At 43.7% G+C, this 24,020-nt stretch overlaps 1 protein-coding gene across 1 annotated transcript in view; it reads right to left on the reverse strand.

Moving 5' to 3' along the window:
• RHOJ (ras homolog family member J) overlaps nt 1-19,013 on the reverse strand; it is a 62,842-nt gene extending 43,829 nt beyond the window's left edge. The window contains exon 1 of the mRNA XM_076345632.1: nt 18,324-19,013. Within this exon, the coding sequence (XP_076201747.1) occupies nt 18,324-18,501 (178 nt within the window). The 5' untranslated portion in view covers nt 18,502-19,013. The remainder of the gene's footprint in view (nt 1-18,323) is intronic.
• Between the last annotated feature and the right edge of the window lie 5,007 nt (nt 19,014-24,020).

Genomic DNA, 24,020 nt, shown 5'->3' on the forward strand with positions numbered 1-24,020 from the left:
AAGGAAACACAAAAAATTCATTTAACTCCCTCACTCAGCACTGTAAGTTAATTTGGACATGCTATATTCCCAGCACAGTTAAAAGTTTAAAAATAAACACAGCCAGGGCTCTAGCTGAAGAGGGACTAGATGGTGTAACAGGCCAAAATGTGCTCCAGAAGATACTGGAGTGTAGTTTACAAAAAGCTGCCTTTTAAATCTTATGCCTACAATCTCTTTCTTTCTGGAACAAAATATGGTACTTCCAGCCTACAATATGAAGTGAGTCATAATATTGCCATTCTGCTCCCAGCACAATTGGAGCATACCTATGGTATGAAGTGGGAGAAATATTTGGCCAAGAAGAAAGCTCCAGAATTTTTTTATGTACTGTCAGGACATGCTTAATAAATGGAGAGTATTATTTTCATATTGCATAATTCAGTCTTTCCTCATTCTGGGGTTGTTTCAGCAAAACACGCAAGTGTGTGCTTATCTTGAATTAGTGTTTAAGCCCAGATGTCTGTTAACACACTTATGGGAAGGACTTTCCTAAAGGTTGGGCTTCCCGACACGCATGGAGGCAAACATATGCTTACACCTGCACGGGGGCTGAATGAAGTCTTGCAGGTAGATATGGAGGGTGGGTGTCAGTGCCAGAAAGCATGTGAGCTTGCAATGGTCTGTGGTCCGTTACCCTGTATTTCTGCTGTTTCCCTCAAGACAGATTTCAGTGGTCTCCGACATCATTTGTGTGGGCACGGACTCAGCCAGGCTGTGAGAAACAGCCTGAAGAGGAGCAAACAGAAAGCCTGGTTTCCCAGCTGGAAAGGCTTTGGGGCAGAGGACGAAATCCCCGTCCTGGCCGTGACAACAGGCATGTTGTCTTCAGCAGACCGGATTTCAATCTGTGTGTGTGAACAGACGCCGAAACAAAGAGAGAAGCAATCACCTTGTAAGCAGCCGGCTGGGAAGTGTTTTGGCAAAGGAAACAGGGCTTAAACATTGAACTCTTCCAGGTGAAAAATAAAGGCAGGAGTAACTTGTGCGCACACGGGATTCCAAGAGGGTGGCTTGTGGGTAAAGCTTTGGTCCGTGACACAGATGATTTGGCCTTGATTCCTGCCCTGCAGCTGTGTGACCCTCCCAATGCTAGTGTTTCCCTCCGAATAAAATGTGAGTATTGACACAAACCTGCTTTTATATAAACCCTGTGAGCTCTCATATATTACTGTGCTTATATTAGAGACTGTTTATGGGTTGAACTTAATGTTTACTTAATACACCCTACTCCTTGATATTAAACACTGCAACTATTAACTGCTGTGATGTCTGCTGCCCACAGGGCTTTAATGATCAAGATAATCTAAAATAGCAGTGGTTCATTTTATTTTTAAGCATTCAACAGCGTGCAATGAATTGTTTAACGTTAGGCAGTGTATGCATTATTATGCTGTGCTCATATATGAAGTGTGTTTTTTGACCAAACAGCCCAGAAATCTCTCTTGCTCTTGGTAATGAGAGCTCACAGAATCGGAGAGCTGATGAACATTTGAACCCTCCAGAGTGTGAAATAATAATGGCCAGCTGGTGCCATTTCAGTTGGGAAAGCAGTGAGCAAATGGCAAAGATATGAGACTTAAATCTTTTTCATACCACACCACTGAGGACCACTAAGAAACTGGTTTGGATTGGTTTTAAGAGGATTTCAGCACAAAGAGGTTTCCCAAAATCTCTGCCCTTTCTGAACAGCAACATTGCTCTGTACACACAGGATCTTCGGACTTTGAGTTTGGGAGCAGATTCTGGCAAACAGAAGCATCTACCACTGCTGAGACCCTCTGGAAAAATTAAGATGAGAAAACTGTCAGGAAATTCATGCCTATATATGTCTTCAAACTCCTTTCCTTCCGTTAAAATGCTAAGCTGTTACTGCTATGTTCATAAGGCAGCTTGGGATGTCTGAACAGACTCCTTGTTGTTTAACAAAGAGATTGATAAGTCAGACACTTTGCAGGATATACCTGGTCAATGATGGATTAGTATCCAGAAAGCCAGTGCTAAAGTAATCTGGGGGCTGGTTATGGAGAAAATATGTCTTCTTGTAATCACAGGAAAACACTGGGGACAAGTTAATTTGATCCTATGTATGATTTAATCTTCATAAGCTTACCATTCCCTTTGTAATTCTTTAACAAGCTGAAACAGTATTTTCAAGAATAGTCTTAGGGCCGTATCCTTTTGAACAGTCCTTCAGCCTGTGTTGCCATGTATGCCTATGTTCACTCACTCCGGAAAGCTATTTCCTTACTGGAGGGTATGTGGATGATGGCAAACTGCAGCGACAGTGCGTTTTTTCTAGCAAATTTGTTTTCCTTCATAAACATTTTTCTCTGGAGTTTTTCCCACCCCTGTTCCTTCAGACATATTGATCTCCATAGGCTTACTTCTTCCTAGTTTAAGATCTGTTTTCTTTTAAGCCAGCTACATGTCTGGGAAATATACACTCTGGTGTTCCAAGAGGGCAGAGAGAGGTATTTCTAGAAATAGCAAGATGACAAATAAATAGAGAGAAATTCTGGTCTTGGCTACCTTACTGTAACCTCAGCCCATAGATCTTTTTTTTTCAGAACTGAGGTTTCCCATCTGTCAATGGGTGGATATAAATCCCAGCAGAAGTTGAAGAGACATCTGGAGTGTATCCACTGCACTCCCAGTGTCAGTGATCATCACCCAGTTACCATATATTTTTGCTGAGCTAAGGGAATTTGTGGTCTTCCCTCCAAATGGGTAATTGCAAAAATTGTGCTATGTCTCACTTCTTCTTCTACAGCTACTAAGAGTCTATGATACCAAGACTCCTGCCTAGTGCTTGTGTTTCCATAGCCAAAGGTTTAATGAGAATCTAAATGGACCATTTTATAAACTAATGGGGTGGGTGCTGAGGGATGGGCTTGCTGCCATCCTGCAGAGAAGACCCTGATGTCTGCGACACGACTGTTGGCCATGGGGGAACTGGGAACCTTCAGCAGCTCAGGAAGCTGAATGAGGGGATTGGAACCTCTTGGGAATCAAAATGAGGGGAGGGGATTTTCCAAGGAACCCAAAATGCTTATTTTCAAATTGAATTTGAATGGGGTCCCCAGGTCTACAAGGTGGCTTTAAAACCTCCAAGCTAAGTTTTCTTAAGAGAGAGAGGGAGAGATGGAAGATTTTCCATCCCATTCTACCCCTCTTGCCTCCCGCTCCCTCTGCTCTGGGCTGTTTCATCGTCAGCTGTCCTCGCACTTGCGGTTGCTCTTTGCCCATTATTTCATGTTGAGGCATGGAGCAGCCAGGCCCCTGCCCCATGCTGACATGGCATATGTATTCCTCTGCTGATCAATGGCTTTTGCTTCTGTACATACTATTAAAAAACATGGAGAGAAACAAAGCTCATTTACTAGCCCCCGCAATTAACAGGGTTACATCTGTGAAACGGTGAGTGGCATTAGGACTGTTGTCTTTGCTTAGCAAAAGTCATCTGTGCAAATGATTTGGAGGAAAATTTCCTGAAGTGGAAACTATAGGCACTTCTCTAACTGCTTATATAAATTATATAGCAAAGAAAGAAATTTGGGAAAAAAAATCCCCAAACATATGGTTTCTGTGTAATCTAAGTCGTCTTTCTTTGGCAAAAATAAATCATGCAATTATTAATATATGAACATTCCCTTGCATCTCCTGCAAATATATAACGGGAAAATTGATATTTCCTTTTTGAGAAATTATCTGTTGTGTGTCATAAATATCTTCATTCTGATTTCCTGGGAGCTTAGCAGCTTGCACAGTAATGCATTAAGAAAATTAACTGCTTCTTTCACTTATTTTATTCATCTACTTGTTGGCTTTTTATTATATGCCACACATTCCTCCACTTCAAGGGTTTCCTGACTTAGATTTGCTTGGCCCCAGCTTTGTGAGTCTTCCAAAACCAGATGAACCCAGCATTTTGTGTGAGCATGGCTAACCTTCAAAAAGATTGCCTAAAAATCTATTATTTCCACCGTTTTCAATATCAAAATGTATTTACCACGATTTCCTCATACTGAAGATCATCAGACTAAAAGCTATGTATTATGGCAATAGGCATAAATATTTACAGCTAATAGAGACTATATCTAATTTTAGGTACCCACACCCACGACGCTCACTGGGAAATGAAACCAGTCTCTTTCATGTTACGCTTCCAGCTCTTCTAAAGAAGAAAATCCATTAGGCACCGTCGGTAGTGCCTTCTCATTACCTCTGATGGCTCTGTTATTATTCTTGCCTGACAGCTCACAGCAGGAGCACATTAAAAAGGGTTGCCCATATAGGAAATCTGAAATTCAGTGGTCCTCAGACACCCCAGATGAACTTCCTTAGGTCAGATATAATTCATACTAAGACAGGATTTTGAGCCCTCTGCTGAGAATCTCCTGGGAAGGACAGACTGTTTTAGCTTCTGGCTTATGGAATTAATCCCTTCTATCAAATAGCAGCGTCTTGGTTTGTTAACATGACCGATAATAGAAATGCAGCTATATGGGGGGGATCCTGAAAGTGACCCAACAGTAAATGATCTCAGAAGCTGGAATACAGGTTGAATTTCAAGTTCAAACTGATTGCACACCACCCAATTCCCCTAACCACGATGGTGTCCTTCCTAACTTAATATGGCGTGAGCTCCCAGTCCGGTCCTTTACTGTACATTTCCTCCATAATCTACAAGCAGCATTACTAGAATGGGGCCACAGACACCTCCCTCCACGTCCACTGGGCATCACGGCTGAAGTCCTTGTTCCAGTGTCACTAACTCTGGAGACCACTCACTGGAGCAAGATTTTGTCTGGCGGAGGGAAGACGTACTTTGAAAACCTTTGAGAGCACTTGGACTAACTTCCTTCTTCTGAAATCAAACCTATGTGGTCTTATTAATTAGAAGTATGGATTTATTAGACAGTAATGTGATGACAAAAGTCATCAAAGGAGAAGAGGAGAAAAAAACCACTCTGCAGGTAGCCTGTACCAGAGAGATTAAAGACACCATGAGTGACACTCAGTTCAAAGACTGTTTTCTCCTAAGTGCTTGCCTGGTTCTGCCATTAGGTTTGCCAAGGCTTGCAAGGATTGCCAGTCTTTCCCTGCAACCGTTGCAGCTCTTCATATTGAGAGAGCCTAAAACCACACCTGAGCTCACGCTTTAAGGCATTTTCCTTGGACATTTTTGTCTTTGTTGCACAAACATTTCTTTTAGAGGAAGTGGGAGTAAGCCTGCCCTTGGATAATAACGATTACAATACAGTAACTGCAAAATTGATAATAACAGTAACCAACTAGAACTGGCCAGGGGGATGATAATTCAGCTTTGCAACAACTTCTGAGGTTTTACAATTTGTTTTCATTTTACAGTGGAATGAAAACAAAACCTTCAGATATTATGTTTTCAATTTACGTCTTTCTTGCTGCACTGTCAGAAATAACCAGAGGGCCTTGGACCTCAAGAATTTGTCCTTCCAAGTATTTAAAAAATGCTTCAACTTTCATGAATCAGCATTTTCTCCTGGTGGGATAGTTCGTCTAAAATGCTCTGACCAGAACTTTTGCTAACCCCAGAAGTTCAAAATCATGAGTCATATCCCCCAAAACATAGTTGTTACAAATCACTTGTTTTATGATTTATGGATTGTTTCTGGACTGTGTTCTCTTAAACATACCTTTCCCCTCCATCCTCTAAGGATGTACATTTCTTTCCCACCCTCCTCCACTTCTTCTCTCCTATTTTTTGGGGCTTTTTTTGTTTCTCATGCAGCTCCTTGGCTCTTTTGACCTTCCCTAGCTTACGCACAAGAAGCAACGCTGAGATAATGTTTTTATGGTACGCTGTGGCAGGGGTTTGCCAGGAAAGAGGTGGCTGCTGGATGGTGTCTGCAATGGATAGTGGTCACTGCGGGGTGGTCCCACTACCGTTCCGCAAAGCCCTGTCTGGCTGCTCGTTGGTTTTCACTCATCTCAGATGGCATTTTCCATTGGGCAGAGCTGACATCTGTCAGAAGGCAAGAACATCTGCTCTCATGCCCTGGCTGGCTGCAGCCCTCGCCAGCTTGGCAGCGCTTGAGGAAATCAGAAGAGACACACGGTAATAATTATCACTCAGTGCTTGTGGGGCAGCCGCTATGTGTGCAATGTCTGTGGTTTGGTTTTGGACCCAGCTGGCTCAGAGATGGCTCTGCAGGACCCATATCTAGTTCAGGCCAGCTCCATGTCCCATGCTGCACCCAGGCATGCTTTGGAAAGACAAACTGTCTTTCTTTTTCTCTAACATTTCAGGTGGGAAGACCCTATTCTTTGAGAAAAAAGCAACGTGGAAAATAAATACCAAGAAAAGGAAATGCGGCTATTCATTCTGAAAGATGGAGGGAACTGCAGAAAGGGGGTCAAGACCTGGAAGGACTTAGTGTGATGGAAGGTACAAGGTGCTCTCTAGTCAGGTGGTATGTATGAATTTGTATGAATTCTCTCAGGCACCTCACCATGACATACTGTGAATGCACTCGGCCAGGGACGAGGTTCCCTTGTGTCCTCAGGAGTTTCCACCCTGTTGGACATCATAGTCTCAAAATACCGTTTTCCTCGCAAAATTGTTGCAAGACTTGGTTTTTTTTAATCTCTCACGTGCATGCATTTAAATAGAGGGCAGAGGGAGAGAAACCCACTTGGGAGCACCATATGGAGACAACACGAGTTATTCCTGTTCCACCATTTTCTTGGCATAGATTTCCTCTGTCAAACATTAATTCAGATCGGGGACCTCATTCTGCATTCACACTCCCCGTTGCTTCTTCCTTCCTTGGAAGCATCAAGAGGGAGTTATGGTATTGCTACAAGCAGCTCTTTACAGGAAAAGAAATAAATTGGGCAATATGCTTCAAATAATGAAAGAATGAATTATTTCACCATTTTAGCAGTTTCCCAGGAGGGAGAGTAGAGGGAGAAAATGCACTTAACACTCTAAAGTATTAAAATAACAAGAACCACAGCAACCTCACCCCTCTGGACTTGAACCAAACTGAATGGTTTAGGTAAATTCCCAGCAGATTTCCAAGTGGCACACTCCATCAGAGAATATTACTATGCATGGCAAGGGAAATTCTCCACATTAATGATATGAACTGGCTCAGCTAATTTGGAGTTCTTCTGTAAAGCCTGGTTTCTGGCAGATTAGCTGAATATTTTTTGGAATATGAACTCCTCTTTTAATGTTGAGTTTGATCCTGTTTTCATGGACGGTATTCCTGGAAAATTACTTTCTTAAAGCTGTATTTCACATATATTTTTAATGAGAGACGTTGCTCCCTTCTATTCCTGGAACAGGCTTAAAATATTCCAAGCAGTAACTAGAAGGCAATGAGAGGAAGGGAATTGTACTTGGTTTTTGAGATTTACTGGTTTGAGATTTACACAGAACAAAGCAAAGCAGCACTGTGAAGGTAAAGGGTCTTTCCAAGAGCTTAAATAAGAGCATACAAATGCCCTCCTAGATTTTGCTCATGCTTTTGCTGAAAATTTTAATGGCAAGTTTTCAGAGACAAAAAATGGGATTAAACTAGAAAGAAATTACAAGCAATTCTATAGTATCCTTCGTGTTCTGATACAGCTGAAAAGGTCTATGTGTAGTTACAACTAACCAAAAATAAAGATGCCATTACAAAATACCTCTCTGGAGATATTTTGTAATCTATTTCTAGATAGACCCTGAGCCCTCAGTGATGTTTGCGTGCCCATATGGAGCCATTCGGGAAGTGGGATCATACAACCCAACCTGTCAATAGCAGCGTTGTTGTCCAAGCTTGAATGGACAACACAAGTCCTGGGCATTACTTCCATAGGCTGTTGCTTGATATATATAGCATAAACCAGATGGTCTCAGGAGGCATTTTCAGTGTGAGTTTGTTCCAGAGCTGAGATTCCCTGGTGGGAATGCCTCACCTTTTAAATGAAAAATCAGGTCTCTGCATTTCTGCTGCTCATGGACAGGGTCTCAAGCAACTGGGCCTCCCAAATTAGAAAAAGACATTGACTCTATGCCTAGTTATTGGAGGAAAACATGCCGAGGTAAGCTAACCAGTTCTGAAATGGACCTGGGGAAATTGCTCAGAAACCGAGTGTCCGAGACAGGGAGGGTCTGGCCTTTGAGGACAGAGCTGCTCACAGCAGCTGGACGGCTGCCCACCCTGGAGCTGGAGCATGAGACAGTTTGTGAACTTAAAACACATTTTCCAACCTTATGGGATTTTCCCTATGGTCTGTTCTCAGCAAAGCAGCATTATTATTGTAAATAGATGCTCTTTTTGTCCCATCTCCCAGGGGATAAAAATTAATGTTATGTTTGAACATGTATGTTTTCCCACTCATTGCTGAAGCTGTTCTTTTCCTTAAAGTCTGCAGAAAGCCGAGCATTAGCAGATACTGTTAATATCATTACTTCAAAGTTATAGCTGGATGTCTGTGCCAGAGTGTCTTTAATAAGAGACGTGGCCTCCGTCCCCTCAGAATTGCAGGGGTTGGAAAGTAGTTTTAGTGAGTCATCTCAGGCATCCTCGTGCACTGTGGCAGGCCCTTTCTGTCCAGCGCCTCTGCACAGTCCTCTTTAACTCTTTCAGATGCCTAAGTGCTGGCTCCTGTGCTCATGACTGGGACTGCTGTTTCCGTGATACACTTGCATACTGTCCTGAATGAGGAGTGAGGATCCTGGTACAGCGCTGTGCTGCTCTTCCCTTCCTGCTCCCGAGCCATCACCCTCCTGACTGTGCCTCCTGTGCCACTGTGCTTGGGAATATTTTTACAGCTGTCCACCTCCCTCCTTTGGGAGTTTTTTTTTTTTCTTTTTTTCCCAGTGCTTCTCCTGTCAGTGAATGGTTTTTCCAGCTTTCTCTTCCCCTGAGGCTGGTTGGCGTGCTTCATATTTATGGATTCATTGCTGTGCCAGTCCCCGAGGCAGAAAGGCAATCCTGGGGCAACCCCACCGCTGGATTTGCTGGATTTTACTGGACCCACACTAAGTCTGGGGAACTGTGCTAGCTGAAATACCAAGCTCTCACGGTCTTTCATGCCTTCCCCTTCCCTGGGATCCCAAATACACCACTTTGGCTATGGGGACTAGCTGGGGACACCACTTCCCAGCAAGTGCCACAGGGTGCGTATGGCACTGTGTCCCCCAGGACCCTCCCGTGCCATCTTGCCTACTCTCATATGACAACTTTCCATGCCCACAGTGATATCTGTTTAAGAAGAGGGTTTTGGTCTTGGTCATAAATCTATGAATATGTATGCTACAGAACAAATACTAAGGAAAAGCCATCACTGCATAATGAGATCTGCATCCGTTTCAGCCAAAGGTGGTAGCAACCACACAGTTGGATTGTATCATTGGGTCTTCCCTCATGCTACGCTCACCTGGCTGTGTCCTCACTGCTGAGACATGACGGATGGTGCTTGGGATTGCAGTGAGGTGTAATGATTCATTCTCAGATCTGGGAGAGCTTTCTTGTCCACCTGGGTACATGGGAAAGTCATTGGCTGATGAATGGCACTTGAGCATTTTAGCACATGTAGAAGTTGCACGTAAGGTCTAGTCCCCACATTCAGCCAAGGTTGCTGGTAGCACGGCTTGTCTTGGGTGAGAGATTTCCGAGTTTGAACGTGAATAATGCTTGGCAATAAATAGGGTAAATTCACTTTTTTTTTTCTTTTTAGCGTTTAATTATTAGACATTATTTTAAAACCAATTTCCCCTGATCTTATTTGGGGAAAAAAGGGAGATGAATACCAGTTCATAAATCCAGTCTAGAATTCATTCATTCATTCAGTGCCCCTTGGGGTGACAATTCATAAAGCTTTCATTCTTCGGTAACTTACTCCCTGACTTAGCTGGCAGACCCATAGCTTGGGATACAAGAACAATATATCTGACAGGAGACTGGTGAGTGATCACTCTTAAAAGCAGACTAGAAATATAATAACTTGGATTTTTTTCATTGCAAAGATAAATAATAATTTGACAGGAGATGTCATTACTGTTTAATAACTTTGAGCAGAACAATTGAAGGAAATATGTTTGCTCTTCCTCATCCCTTGCCATTTCCATGATGTCATTAGGTCTGGCCATAACAACTGGAAAGTTAGAACATTGGAAAGGCACTGTCTGCAGGGCAAAATATACATAGTGATGCATGGTAGCAACGATGTGTATCACTAGTACAGACATCAAGGTATCAAGGTTTATCAAGAGAACAGAAAATGAGAAGGAAGTTTTAGTGGAGGTATTTTGCATTGACTTAATCAGTAACTAAGCCATCGTAACGATGACTTAGTAAAAACAGTGCCACATTTCTGCAGAAATGAAGACGTTTATACATGTCTGGGAATTTTGGTTGCTTAGACTTCTTTGCTAAGTTTTTGTTTTTCTTTCCTACATGTGGAGCATCTGCTGTTGAAAAGCATCTGCCTGGCTGTCAACACGCGCCTGGTCCGGCACCACCTGTAAGTGGTTTTGCCCCCTGGTGTGGATGGCTGGCCACATGTACTGAGTCAATTATTGATTTTAAGATAGTGGATGTGATTGTTAGTTCAAGCTGTAGAGATTGTCCTTCAAGGGCCAGAGGCCACAGTTTCAGTTTTGGTTTCCTCAGCTGATGTCACCTCCTGCAATGTTACACTGATTAGAAGGGGAGGGAAAGACTAAGACTGACTGCCTTGGAGGAGTGGAGAAGAAAAGGGTAATTTTCTCATCACTTCCACTGTTAACCCTTTTCGTGCTCCAGACAAATCCCCCCATGTCTCTTTGCAGCAGTGCATTGCTGCATAAGCAAAATTTCAAAATCTGTTTGCCCATCCATATATCAGAAGAATCATTCCAAAAAGTCCCTTTCTACAGCACTGAGTACAAGAGTGCTGGACTGGGCCAAACTCACAGCCCAGGGAGTCAAGTCTTCACCTCTGATGTAGCAGCGAGCATATTTAAGACAATTTGGCATTCATCAGACCAAATTCAGGTCTTATCCTGGCCTCTAACAGCAGGTGGTGTCAGGTGACATTTTATTATCTCTTGCAGAAGTCTTTTTCATTAGCTTATGATAGCACTCAACCTCCCTGATATCTGGTCCAACTTCCCTTTTTTGCAAACCTTGTTAAAATTTTGTCATCAGTAACTTCTGTACAGAGATAAGTTCCTTGGGTTAATCACATACCATGCAAAGAAATATTTCTTTTTAAGCCATTTGACTTTCTCATCTTTCCAACCCATTCTCTCAGGACTGTGGTTGACCTTAAAAAAAGCCCATCATCCTACATTTGAACCACCAATACACATTCAAATGGTCTAATTCCTTGCTTAGTATTCTTTGTGTTTCCTACTGCCCTTCAAACACCACATAGCTAATACAAAATAGTAGACAGAGGGGCTTAGGTGGAATTTAGGGTGGGTAAGTCTGGATAAAGTAACATGGCTGCTTCATCTACTCCTCTAATTCCTGGCACTATCCTTCCTGATGTGCGTTGTAGTTATTCTCTACATCTAGTTTTTAGCCTGTAAAAGTTATTCATGGTGCAGTGTTGTCCCCTGCTGTGCTTGACGCACAAGGACATCCATTTACTGCTGATACTGGATGAAGAAATCAGTTCTCTGCATTGGGCTGCAGCAGCTTCTGGGCTGTCGAGTCCCGGCTGATCAGCAGGATGCTGGTGGGTACGGGAGGGATTGGTGCAGAGATCTTTTTTGTGTCTTTTTGTAGCATAAAGCTTTTGTTGGTGTAAAATCGAACCGGGAATGGCAACAATACGAAGAGAAGCTGTATAACAGAGCCGGAGGCAAAGGTAGGAAGCAGCTCAGGTGCTGTCACCGCAGCACTCGGAGCACTGCTGCAGAAACGATCTGCCCTGAGTAAATAGGATCACAAAGCATGCGCACACCTCTGCCTCCACGGGCTTCAAGTGGATTGTGCACCCGCAGGACAATACAGGGATGTGTGTGAGGAAGAGAGATATGAGCGATGGTTATCTCAAGTCTTCACATACTGTAAAATACCTTCAGAAGGAAAAAGTCTTAAGACGCTTGGGGGTGTATATGGTGCCTGTTTCATCTGAATGTGGAATAACCATGGTGATTCAGGCAAAAAGCGCCTTTTTGGTATAAGGACTGTCTAGGCTTCCTGGATGTGAAAAGGCCTGAGGATTACCAGATCTCCTCTGGCTTATGTGACACAGGACACCGAATTAAACCTTTTGTGGGGAGCCTAAGAATTAGTAGTTCTGTAAAATTTATCTTCAGAAAAGCCAGCCATGAAAACCTTTGAATTGCGCTCGTGGGTTTCTGTTGTGTCGTACCTTGAACGCTTTATTGAGATCCCTGGTTTATTCTGCATCATACCAGGAAGATTGGCAGAGAAGTCCTTTTAGCTCCTGAGAGGCAAAATGAACATATCTATTCTGTGGCTGCTAGACTAAAGAGCCAGATCTTAAAAGAGTCAACGCTTTCTTGTCTCAAGGATAAAGTTCAAATCTGTACAATCAAAATTGGATGAACATTAAAAGGAAAAAAAACCCACTGCAAACATCCATGCAAATAAACATCACAGCTCTCTTTCAGTGCTATTTATAGCTCTTTCAGTTTAATGACCCCAAACATTGCATGAAGGGTTTTTCTAATGTGCTACCAAGACTGTTTATAGGAGACAACAGTCTCAAGAATGTGGTAGTGTGAAGACTCCCACGGCAGCACCCATGCAAAAATTGCAAATCTCCTTGGGCAGTCTCCTCCTGTCTAATAAAGTTTCAACAGGGGAAAAAAGTGATGGTATGGGGTTTAAGTCATTGCTTACACACCATGGCAAGCAGAGATAGGTTGAAACCAGTGTGTGTTAGCAATCAATTAAAACTAACCAGCACATCAAAAGTGTGGACAGATATGCTCTTGTGCATGTAGCTGGAGAGATTTGGGATGTTACGGCTCCCACCTGGTTTCTGCCATGTCTTGGCTTGTGGTTCCTCCCCCACAGGGAAAGGCTGCGAGGCAAAGCTGCTTGGTGCATGGCCTGTCGATGGTGTCAGGGTGGTCCCAGTCTCCCTTGGGTGCTCCTGCCTGCCCCGGGACTGAGAGTGGCTAGCCATGGGCAGCCCCGTGATCAGTGACAGCCCACTTCCAACCACTCTCTTTCATGGGAGGACATGAGGAACAGGGATTTGAGTCAGTGCTGTGGCATACGGGCAGGATATAATAGATTTATGGATTTGCACAGGTACAAGCTGACTGCTCTGAGCAAGAGCAGTAGTACTGCTCCTATGCTAATAAAAATGCCGGAGCAGAAGATTCTCCCTTCCTGCATGGCTTGCCTGGCCAGCAAGGTTGGGATCACTGCTCCGTGAGACCACTGAGCGCTCCAGCCCACTTCGGTGCAAAGTCAGACAGATTAGATTGAATCATCACTAAAGAACAAAAAATTTGTCTCCTAACAGTAATTAACGGTTGCCTTCTTTTATATTGCTTTTAATTTACAGAGCTTCAGTCATGGCTGAACTATTCTGTATGCTATTCATTAGCTGATCACATGCCACTGCTAATTTTTTTCAAATGGATTCACTATTTATAAATGTTCATCAGTTTGTGCTGACACATGAGGGAAGGGAGGGACATATTTACACCATCTACTTTATGTCTTTCATGCAGATGCTTTGCAGTTCTCCTTTGGAGGGATTGACCTCTCTCGTTTACCAAAGATGCAACTTTGGCCCCTAAAGCTATTTGTATGACATTCATCTATGTGCTATGCCTGAACTAGACAGTTTAAGACTCACCACCCTTTTCTCCTTAGACTTCAACCATCTAATCAGTCCATTCACCTTTGTCTGCACAGTGGGCCAAGTTAGTTGCATGTCATTGGTACTGCTCCTCAATCACTGAGGTTTTTTACATTGAAAAAAATGCACTTTTAGAATAGAATAGAATAGAATAGAATAGAATAGAATAGGATAGGATTGTTCCAGTTGGAAGGGACCTACACTGACCATCTTGTCCAACTGCCTGACCACTTCAGGGCTGGCCAAAAGTTAAAGCATATTATTAAGGGCATTGACCAAATGCCTCTTAAACACTGGCAGGCTTGGGGCATTGACCACCTCTCGAGGAAGCCTGAATATAAATTTTAGGGTGAATAAATTTCATGCTAAAAATTGCTGGTTTTTTAGGGTTCATGAATATCAAATGGGTCGCTCAGTGGCTGCCTAAGTAACAAGTAACACACATCTCCCTGCTGTATTTCACAGAGCAAGCCAGTTAGTTTTGGTACTATTAAACCAACTCTGCTAGTAGTTGAATTTTTTTTTGGTACAACCTCAGCCCTAATTAAACATTTATAACCTCACATAGCTAGACACAATACAAGTCACCCTGGCTGAGAGACCTTTGCTCACGGAAAATCAGCATTTGATGTTCAAAAGACGGAATGGAACCAGCATGTTAAAGCATCTACTCACTATCCAAACAGTCCCTATTGTTACAGTTATTGCCAGTAATATCCTGTTTGTCACTGGGATAGCACTTTGGTTCGCCTGCCCTAGAAATAGCCATTTACCTTGTGGCTAAACCCTTTCAGTGTGGGACTTGGAATTTCACTAAAGGTAAGAAAACCTACTCAGGGCTCTGGCCTTCAGCAAAACCTCTTCAAAATGCCCTGAGAAATAAGCAGATTCGTAAACTTCCACGCACCCAACACAAGAACCCAGTTTTGCATCCAAATAACAAATTTGCCTTTCCCATCTGTCTGGCATTGCTGCTGACGCTACTTTACATCCATCACATCCCAACCCTGGCAACAGGCCCTGAACAAATTCATTTTTGTGGACTGTGGGTGAAATCTGTGGCAGAATATTGCTAGTGTGGAGCTAATAACTGGTTTGGACTTTTGTACAGTGCAGCTGCACACATGGTGAAACATCAACAGCCTTTCGTCCCAGGCATCACCGTATCTGAGTTGTAAATGCTGTGTGAGTTATCTGCAGAAAGCCTGTTCTTTCCTGGGGTGAAATCCATGTATTGCCATTGATTTTCTTAGAGGCAGGCTGGGCCCAAATTTTATAAAGTGGTTTCGAGCCCTTTCATGTGAAAGGCACTGAATAAGTACCATACAGATCTAATACTGTTGGAGCTCAGCCCTCTGAAAGGGCTTCCTCTGGGCCACCCTTGTCAGTATGTTCACCTGTTTCGCCTGTCCCTTTGAAACCTGCCCCAGGTATGCAGCTAAAAAGATGCGATGCAGCAGGGCAAGTAAATGTAGCTGGTGCTGCGGGGCCATGAACGGTTAATGCCTTGGCCACGGCAGTGGTGCGTCTGGAGCTTTTCCCAATGCTGGGCTGGATAGCATCACTGTCTCCCCTGAGTCGCTGGAGTCGCGGCAGTGAGAAACTGCTCTGAGATCACCACTGGAATCCTTGATTTTTAATGCTTCCCCCCCCCGCGCCTTTTTCCATTAGAAAGAAGGAAATTGGTAAATGCCCTGGGACTCACAACCAGGTTGTGACCTGGTGAGGCAAGAGGAAGTGTTTGCTAACACACCACTGCTGGTAATAACGCCTGGGTGAAAAACCTTCAATGGAAAGTGCAGCTTTGCAAAAATCTGCAGCAATTAATTGCTTTTGAGCATTTCCAGCACAAAAGAACTGAATCAAATGGTTTCAGCTTGTTTGGGAAAGTTGAAACAATTGGTTTTGGCAGGGGCAAGGGCAGGGGCAGACAAACCAGTTCCCTGGGTGAAATTCAAACGTGGTTTTCGAGAGCCTCAACCACCCTGCAGGATCTGCCCATGTGTGCAGCCTCCCTGTGTGCCGCGGTGCCTGTGGTATCACCATGCCCATGGTACCGCTGTGCCCATGGTACTGCCGTGCCACCTCTCCTCTTGACCGTGGGCTGCCACGCAGATAGATGTGGAAGGGGCTGTTGCAACAGAATGTCCTAAAGGCTCAGGGGTAAGGTTGCCCCAGGTGAGCTCTTTTCTTTCTCAATACCCACAGTATTTTAAATAGGTTATGTTGTACTTTATGCCATCTAATATTTTTATGTTTTATGAGTGGCATTTTTTCCAGCACTCTGCTCCAGAAGTAATTTCCACTGCTCAATTCTGTGTGTAGTTTTGTAGTGAAATTGGTTTAAAAAATGATGGGATTTCTCAAAAAACTGAAATTCCATTTTTGATCAATGCTAGTTTTGACCACTGCTGCTGGACAGGGTTTGTCTCAGAACAGCATGTTAATATACAGAGCTATTTTTTCCCTTATCTTTCTGAACGTTCTCATTGAAAACATTCTTAGTTTATATTTATGTGCTATAATAGTTAAGAAGGCAAATAAGAATAGCTGGAGATATTTTAGAGGTCTAAATCTTCAAACCCTGAAAATGTAGCTTGATTCAAAAGCGCATGCATACTGCTTTTACCTGGCACCCTAAGGAAATAAAGATTACGCAGCGACACTCTTCATCTTCCCATCCTTCTCTCAGCCCTCCTCTCCCTCAGTAACTTTTGAGCCCACCGGCAATTTCTACCACTTCTGACAGAGAGAAAACGAAATCAAAGCAAGTCCCTGCGAGTCACCTGCGGCTGGGTAGGGAAGAGAAACTCAGGATGGTGCCCCCACCGAGTGCCAGCCTCCCTGGCTGGCATCAGCGCCTATGTGTGTGCGCACACGGGTGCCCCCACGCTCACACCAAAACCACCCAGCCCGCAGGACGATGCTTACATGGTCTGGTACCGGCTATCACATGGGTTTTTCCATATACAGAGGTATTTGCAGGGCACGGGAGGGAGTGAAGGGCAGTGGGTGCTGGGACCAGCGTATTGCTGGGGAGCGAGGCTGTAAGGGACAAGCAGATCTCAGCTTATCATGGGAAAGTGGGTACTGTTACAATATAAGACAAAGGCTTTCTTAGGGTTTTTGGCTCATGGAAGTACTTATTTCCACCATGCAATATTCTTATATCTTGCCTGGGTAAAGTTTTTTTTCTAACATGGTCATTTAATCTCTCTGGTGGGAGGGGTAGAGGAAAGAGAGCGTTGCTTGCATTAGAAGTGACGCTGCCCACTCTTGTGGAGGAAAAGATCTTCACATTTCCATGGATCAGATTCTGCAATTACACAGCTTGCTTGTTTGGCCAGTTCATCTGCTAAACCTGACATGAAGCCAGAATGAAAACAGAGATTTTCCCATTACAGAATACCAAATCTATGATAAGCCACGCCATGAAAATTCAGTTTTTAAGGAGGTGGGGAGAGAACGAGGGAAACTCCAACTGCTGCTGCAAGATAAGCAATGAGTTTTGCTTCTAGAATCTGTTTCTCAGGGATCTCATAAGAAACAACAACCGTAAGCCAAAGGAGCAGTGAGAGAAGAAAACCAGCAGAATTTGGGATAGGAAAATTTAAGCAGAAGTTTGAGCAACAGTTTTAGCCTATCACACCATCTGCATGATAACTTTGGACACAGCTGGGTAAAGTAAATAATTGCTACAGAAAGAGGCCTGTGAATATTGTACTTAATCTGTGGGTCTGTTTTGCACAGTGATGCAGAGAACATCATCGATGATTTTGACTATGTTCCTATTTTTTTCTTATACTACAAATTCTCTCATTATAAAGTACTCAAACCAATCACTACTTCTGCTTTCCCTACCATCAAGTTATAGTATTAAAATGTATTTATAGATGGAGTAACAAATGTCTCTGAAAGGAGAGCTATATTCTGACAGCACTGAAAGAGGCTATGCTGGTTTTCTCAACAATTACTCCTCGAATAGGATATAAATATTGTAATTTATGCATCATTTGACATGAGACACAAGATCACTGATAGCATATATTTTTTTGTACATATACATAAAATATAGAGAGAGACTCTTCATCATAACTGCAGCCTGTGAAGTTCAGAACTTCAGAATTTCCAAAACAAAGCAAGAATACAAATTGATGGAGGCTGAATTATATTTGTTGTCCCAAAAATCCAGTGGATTTAATTGCATCCCTAACGCTGCTTATTTGCCAAAACCAAAATAAAAATCGGAAGCAAACAAATAAGTTCTCTGAATAAATCCTGCATTGCCCCAATTGTATGAGCTGCCATCTAAGCTGCCTGGCTACCATCCAGGCCTGAATCACATTCCCGGACAAGAAGTAACCCATACATCCCCTTTGAACCGTCCTCTCCTCTCCTTGATCTTCCTTTACCTCCCACATGGCCCTCCTGCAGCTCTCAATTAAATTTCTTTCAAAGCACTTTCTTACCTGCATAGTGGTCAAACACAGTGGGGACATACTCCTCTGGGAAGGCATCGTTGGCATAACTCATCAGCAAACAGGTTTTCCCAACTGCACCATCCCCAACCACCACGCATTTTAACATCTTCTTCGTGTTATTGCTGCTCCCGTCAGTGCAGTTGTCATCTTCTTCCTTGCAGTTCATTCTTGCTGCTGCTGCCGCTGCCGCTGCTCTTGCTGCTCCCAGGACTTCCAAGTGCACATGAAGGAAAAATGAAGTGCGATTGTATTGACTTTTCCTGAGTTTGGAGCGGGGGGGGCAGCAAATCTCAAACTCAGGAAATCATACTAATGTTTCCAGGCTGTCAAAGCCGCTTCTAACAATTACCAGATCAGTCAAGAGAATCATCGAGGTGAATAAATTAAATATACAGAGAGGAATATCATAAAAAAGCGATCTGTCCTTTCTTGTTCATCCGAGTCAGGAAATCCTCATCCTGCCCCGGAGTTCTCAGTATTTATTGCGACTTAAAAAATATCAGCAGCCTGCGGCTTTGATTCGCGTCTCCCTTCCTCCAGCTTGGCTGCAGGAATCAGGGATTCCTGTTAAATCCACTCCATTTTCCATTTCATTTCTAACATGGAGGAGAGCCTGGAGGTTTTTAATGGAGTTTTTCCTTTCTTTCTCCAGCTTGCTGTGTGTCAGGAAATCATGGGTTTCCTGCTGAATTCCATATTAGGATCAGTGGGCTTGTGAAGGGCTGCAAACAATGGGAGCTCTGTGTGTATTTGTACTTTGGAGGAACTCTGCCAGGACATGGAGAAAGAAAAACACTAGAGGTCTCTCTGCAGACCGAAGTTTTTAGGCTTCCTGCTTCATCCCGCGCTCGAGCTGCTCTTCGGGCTGCCGGCACCAAGACCGGTGAGGAGGATTTCGGAGAGGTTGTGAAAGATGCGGGTGTTGGACCTACGTGGCCAGGCGGGGTACGGGGAGGCTGCCAGCTGTGCCCATGTCTCAGAGTTGTCTGTTGTTCCCAGGCACGATCTCCTCTGGTCTCGGGATAGGTATTTTCTTACATTTGGGAGGGGAAGGTGGGAGGTGGAAAGGCAGACAGGAGGTGTAGTGGGTAGGTAGAGTTTAATGTCAACTTTCTCTGTGTCTATAGCTCTTTAAAGAACTTTGTTAGAAATAATAAATAATTGATTTTTCAATTCAGGCACTCAGAAAGTACCTCTTGCATTTCCCCTCATCCACCCAAAAAAAAAGAAAAAGAGGGATTTCACCCCCCCTAGTTTAAATATGTAAACACAAACAGAGATAGAGAGAAAAAAAGAGAAATTAAGAGTTACAGGAATTAAAAAATTAAAAAAATAAAACCACCGCATAGCAGTCTGTGGAAAACCAGCTTTGAACTGTATGATTCCTGTCCCCTCATCTATTTTGTTCTAGTGTTTCACGTGCCTCCTAAGTCTTCCCTCAATTTAAATATATAACAGCCTATATGCACATGAAGGGCCAAACTCCCTGATCCTTCCACAGGAAAGATTTTGCAATTTCCAGCAGAAACGAGCCAGACATTAACATAAACCCCAGTACAGCAGCCCAGCACATCCTGCTGGCTGCATTTCCCTTCCATGAGACTTGAAGGCTTTGAAAGGGGGAAACAACTGGGGAAACACACCGGTGCTAAACACTTCCCCTGCCTTGCTTATGCCTGGCTAGAAAGAAAAGCCCAAAAGCAGACACAGGCTTGGAGCGATGCACACCTGGAAGTGTAAAGACCAACACAACCTTAAAAAGGAATTGTCTTAGCCTCAAACTGCATGAGTAAAGACAAACTCAACCTTAATAATGAACCTCCTTAGCCCCAAACTGCATATCCTTCAATGTTTGCAGTGAAGGGGCTCAGCAGACCCATTCCCGGTCTTCCCTGGACAGGCTAAGCCCCATGTCTGTCAGAGCTCTTCAGTGATGTAAGTGTATGCTGGATCAGCTCTCAACACCTTCCCCAAGAAGTGGTAACTGGATAAAACACATGAACGAGGTTGAACAAGGTTTTTCTGTTTACCTGGAGAGCCCCAGGGCTCCATTTGCCACCTCTTATCAGGAGTCTTGGTCATTCAGTAATTTGTGCACCATGCCCCATGCTCTTCATCTTCTTCATGTCCTCCTCCCTGTTGATGACAGGGATCTTTGTAGGCAGTGTTAGGCCCAGCATCACACCTGCTGTCAGAGGGCATCACTAAAGGGTTTCCGCAGTTAGAAGTTCAGGTGGCATCCTCTTAGCTTCAAAACTATAGCCCAATGCTGAGGTTTATCCAACAAAATTTGTGAGCTCTGGGCACCTAAACCACCATTCTCCAAGCAGTTGCTCTGCATTTCCACCATCAGCAGCACAGCTGGGTCATCCTGGGGGGCATCAAGTGTTAACAGGGTTTTGTTCTTTAAGCTTCTTTCTTGTTGCAGTTGGGGCAAACTCCAAGCTTGTGTCTCTGTCTGGTTATTACATAGCTGAGTAGGTGCACAGATACCCCCTATGCCTTTGCTTATTAACCTACTGACCTTGTTGCCAAATATATGAGTAAGTGCATGCTGTTGCAAGGTAACAACAGACCCTGAGGAGGCAAAAAATTCCAATAATTCACGGTTCAGTTCCCCATTGCATCTATCAGACAAAAGAAACGGCTCTCACTTCCCTTTTTATGCAGGCATAACCTATCTGCAAGCTTTTTCAACATCAGACATACCGTAGTTAAGGCAAACCTTAATGCTAGTTAGGCCAGATTTAGGCCTACAACAAAATCCCCATGGCTCATTCCTCCATGCTCAGCAGGGCTGTGTTGCTTTGACCATAAAGCTGGGGAAGTCTCAGCAGCACTGTGTCCACCTCAATTTTTTTTGCAAGAGGTTAAACAATGAAATTCCCTTGCTGTTTCTCTAGAGGCTTTAAGATACTTTATTATCCTCTCCACCTTTTTTTAAAGGGTCTTTCAAAATTGCTTAAAGGGGTTGGCTTTTGTGATACTCACACTATCAAGGGGCTGAACCGGAGGGTCTTTGCAGACCCTTCCAATTCTAAGCTTTGATGTATGGAAAGCTTTTCAGGGAACCAGTTTTAGTTAAGATGCACCAATAAAAGAACTTGCATCCCTTAGTGTGTGCAACAGAAGCGCAGCTGCGCTGTTAGAGCCTATCTAAAGGCTTGCCTGGAAGAGGCCAACAGGACAAGTTTATCTGAAGGTGAGGAAGGCTGACATCTTGCCTGTACAACTCAAATTCAGTGCTACATTTTTGCTTTACCTATACAAGTGATACGTACAGCTTTAGAGGAATTATGATGAAGTTATAAAATAAGACCTGTATCTGAACTGAAAACGTTTTCTTTAATCTCATTACTTTAACTTGGTTTGGCATCATTCAGATCAGCTGCCATTAACCAACTTAAGAGCTGGTTTAATTGCAACAAAGTATAATCACATTGTTTTACACTTTTCTCTCGGGAGACTGAGACAACATTAACCCCTCTGCTACTCTGGGGTTGTACCTTACTTGCAAAGTTGGCCCTGAATCTGCTGTGTGAATTAACTGCCAGTCCCGTCGTCTCACAGTCTAGCAAAGTTTGAGACAATCCTGTTACATTTTACAGAAGATTTCTTAACCTGTAAATTGCAAGTGGCGGTACTTTAGGTTAAGCTGACCCTTCTGCAGTTGCTGTGCAAGTTTCAGCTCCCCTAAGACTGCTTCTGCACAACGGAGCTGCCTACGAGCCCCAGCGTGGAAATCACAGGGTTATTGATAATGATTAGCAAAGCTCAGAAGGTCTGGTGATTTAATCTGGATCCAGGGCATTTTTGCTCTTTCATTGATCAGGTTAAAAATGGTCAGATTTGCTCACAAGATCTCAGCCTTTCCCATCTCACAAATCCCGTAAGAGCAGGCCGATTCCAAGCCATAAAGTTTGGAAAGATGTGGCTGAAGTGAAAAAGTAAACCCAACTAGTCTGAATGCTTGGAAAGCTTGTTTAAATGCATGTGGTTCTCTGGTATCCAACCCGGTTTGTTTCATACTCATTTTACAAGCTTCCAGCCAAGACCACCATGGCAAGAAAGGAGGCTAAAAGAGACCATAATAGATACGGGCAGGTGCTATTAGCACTGTGGAGTGAAGATGTCACCTGAGGTACTTTCTAACAAAGTTTCTCAAGCAAAGAGTTCTGCTCTAGATGAAGTGCCTCTGACCTTTTGTTAATTAACAAATTAACTGGCAGCAGATCTATTCTTGGGACTGCAGAGTATGTCCAACTCCCACACATCTGTGTGGAAGCATCAGCTTCATCTTCATCAGCACAGGTCTGACAGGGCGGTCCCTGGAGCTACTTCCTTGGGGATTAGCAAGTTGAAGGCTGGTGCAAGAAATTTTGGTGAGAATATCTGTAGGAGATGAAGGACTTGCAAATTTGTTAATTAGCTCCGCACTGAGCAATATGTTTGCCAATTAACTCTATTCTGTATTTCTCTGCAGGCTTGCAGAGGGAAAAAAAGGCTATGATGCTGTATTGCGCTCTCCTTGCTCTCTTCATAGAATCACAGAATAGTTTGGGTTGGAAGGGACCTTTAAAGGTCATCTAGTCCAACCCCCCTGCTGTGGGCAGGGACATCTTCAACTAGATCAGGTTGCTCAGAGCCCCGTCCAACCTGACCTGGAATGTTCCCAGGGATGGGGCATCTACCACCTCTCTGGGCAACCTGTTCCTCTCCCCCTGGCCAACCCTGCCACTCCCATGTTTCTCCCCAGTGCCTCCTGCAATGCAGTGGTCTTCCTTTGTGCAACCTTATGAGCTTAAAACTTGAAAGTCAGAAGAATTTTCTCCATTAACTGTTTTCCTCACCAGACCTGACCACCTGGATTTGATAGGGCCCTCATCTTTCCTTAGGCCTTGTCCTCCTAAACACTCTCCTTCATCATGCTTGGCCTAATCTGAGCAGATCTGTCTCTACATTCTCACCCATAAGAGGCAGCTCCATGGGGTGGGGGATTTTGAAGGTGACTGCATTACCGTGAAACTTTTCTCCCCACCTCTCGCTGCTAGAAACAGCCTCCCTTCTTCCACCTACCAGCGTTGATGTGGGAATGAGGTTTCTGGCACTGCTACTGAACTGTAAATTGACTTCAGGCAAATTTTCTCACATTTTTTCTTATCCTTTGTCTAATCTGTTTAGATTGTCAGAGTTTTTTAGGGCGGGGATTATGTCCATATTAGAACTTGCATAGCAGAACCATATTAAGCCTATCACTGTGCTGTTCAAAACCAGGTTTCCCTGGCCATCAGATTCAGGACCTTTCCTGAACTATGATATGGTAAGAGACAGACCCTTGCAGTTAAATGAATTTGGGACTTTAAAACATCCCTGCAGTCACCATATTCTCAGGGGAGCCTCCTGGACCTCTCGGCCTAGATAGAGCAGCCTTGGGGTGGCTCCTCTTTGTTCCTGGGTTGCCCGTAAGGCCCTCCACATTGTGCTAAGAAGAATTGAAATGAGGGCACGTTATCCTTATTCCCTTCATCCTCTCTTCCCCTTCCTTGCTGGCAGCCCCATTCATCAGCCTCCCACCCCAGTGAAGTGGTCATTGAGACCTCACGTGAATTTGATATATTGAAAAGTAGAAGCAGCAAATGAAGGATGAAAAAAACCAGTTTAACAGTGACCACAGGAGGGGCAGAA

The sequence above is a fragment of the Aptenodytes patagonicus genome, chromosome 7 (genome assembly GCF_965638725.1).
Source record: "Aptenodytes patagonicus chromosome 7, bAptPat1.pri.cur, whole genome shotgun sequence".
Taxonomy (NCBI): Eukaryota; Metazoa; Chordata; class Aves; order Sphenisciformes; family Spheniscidae; genus Aptenodytes; species Aptenodytes patagonicus.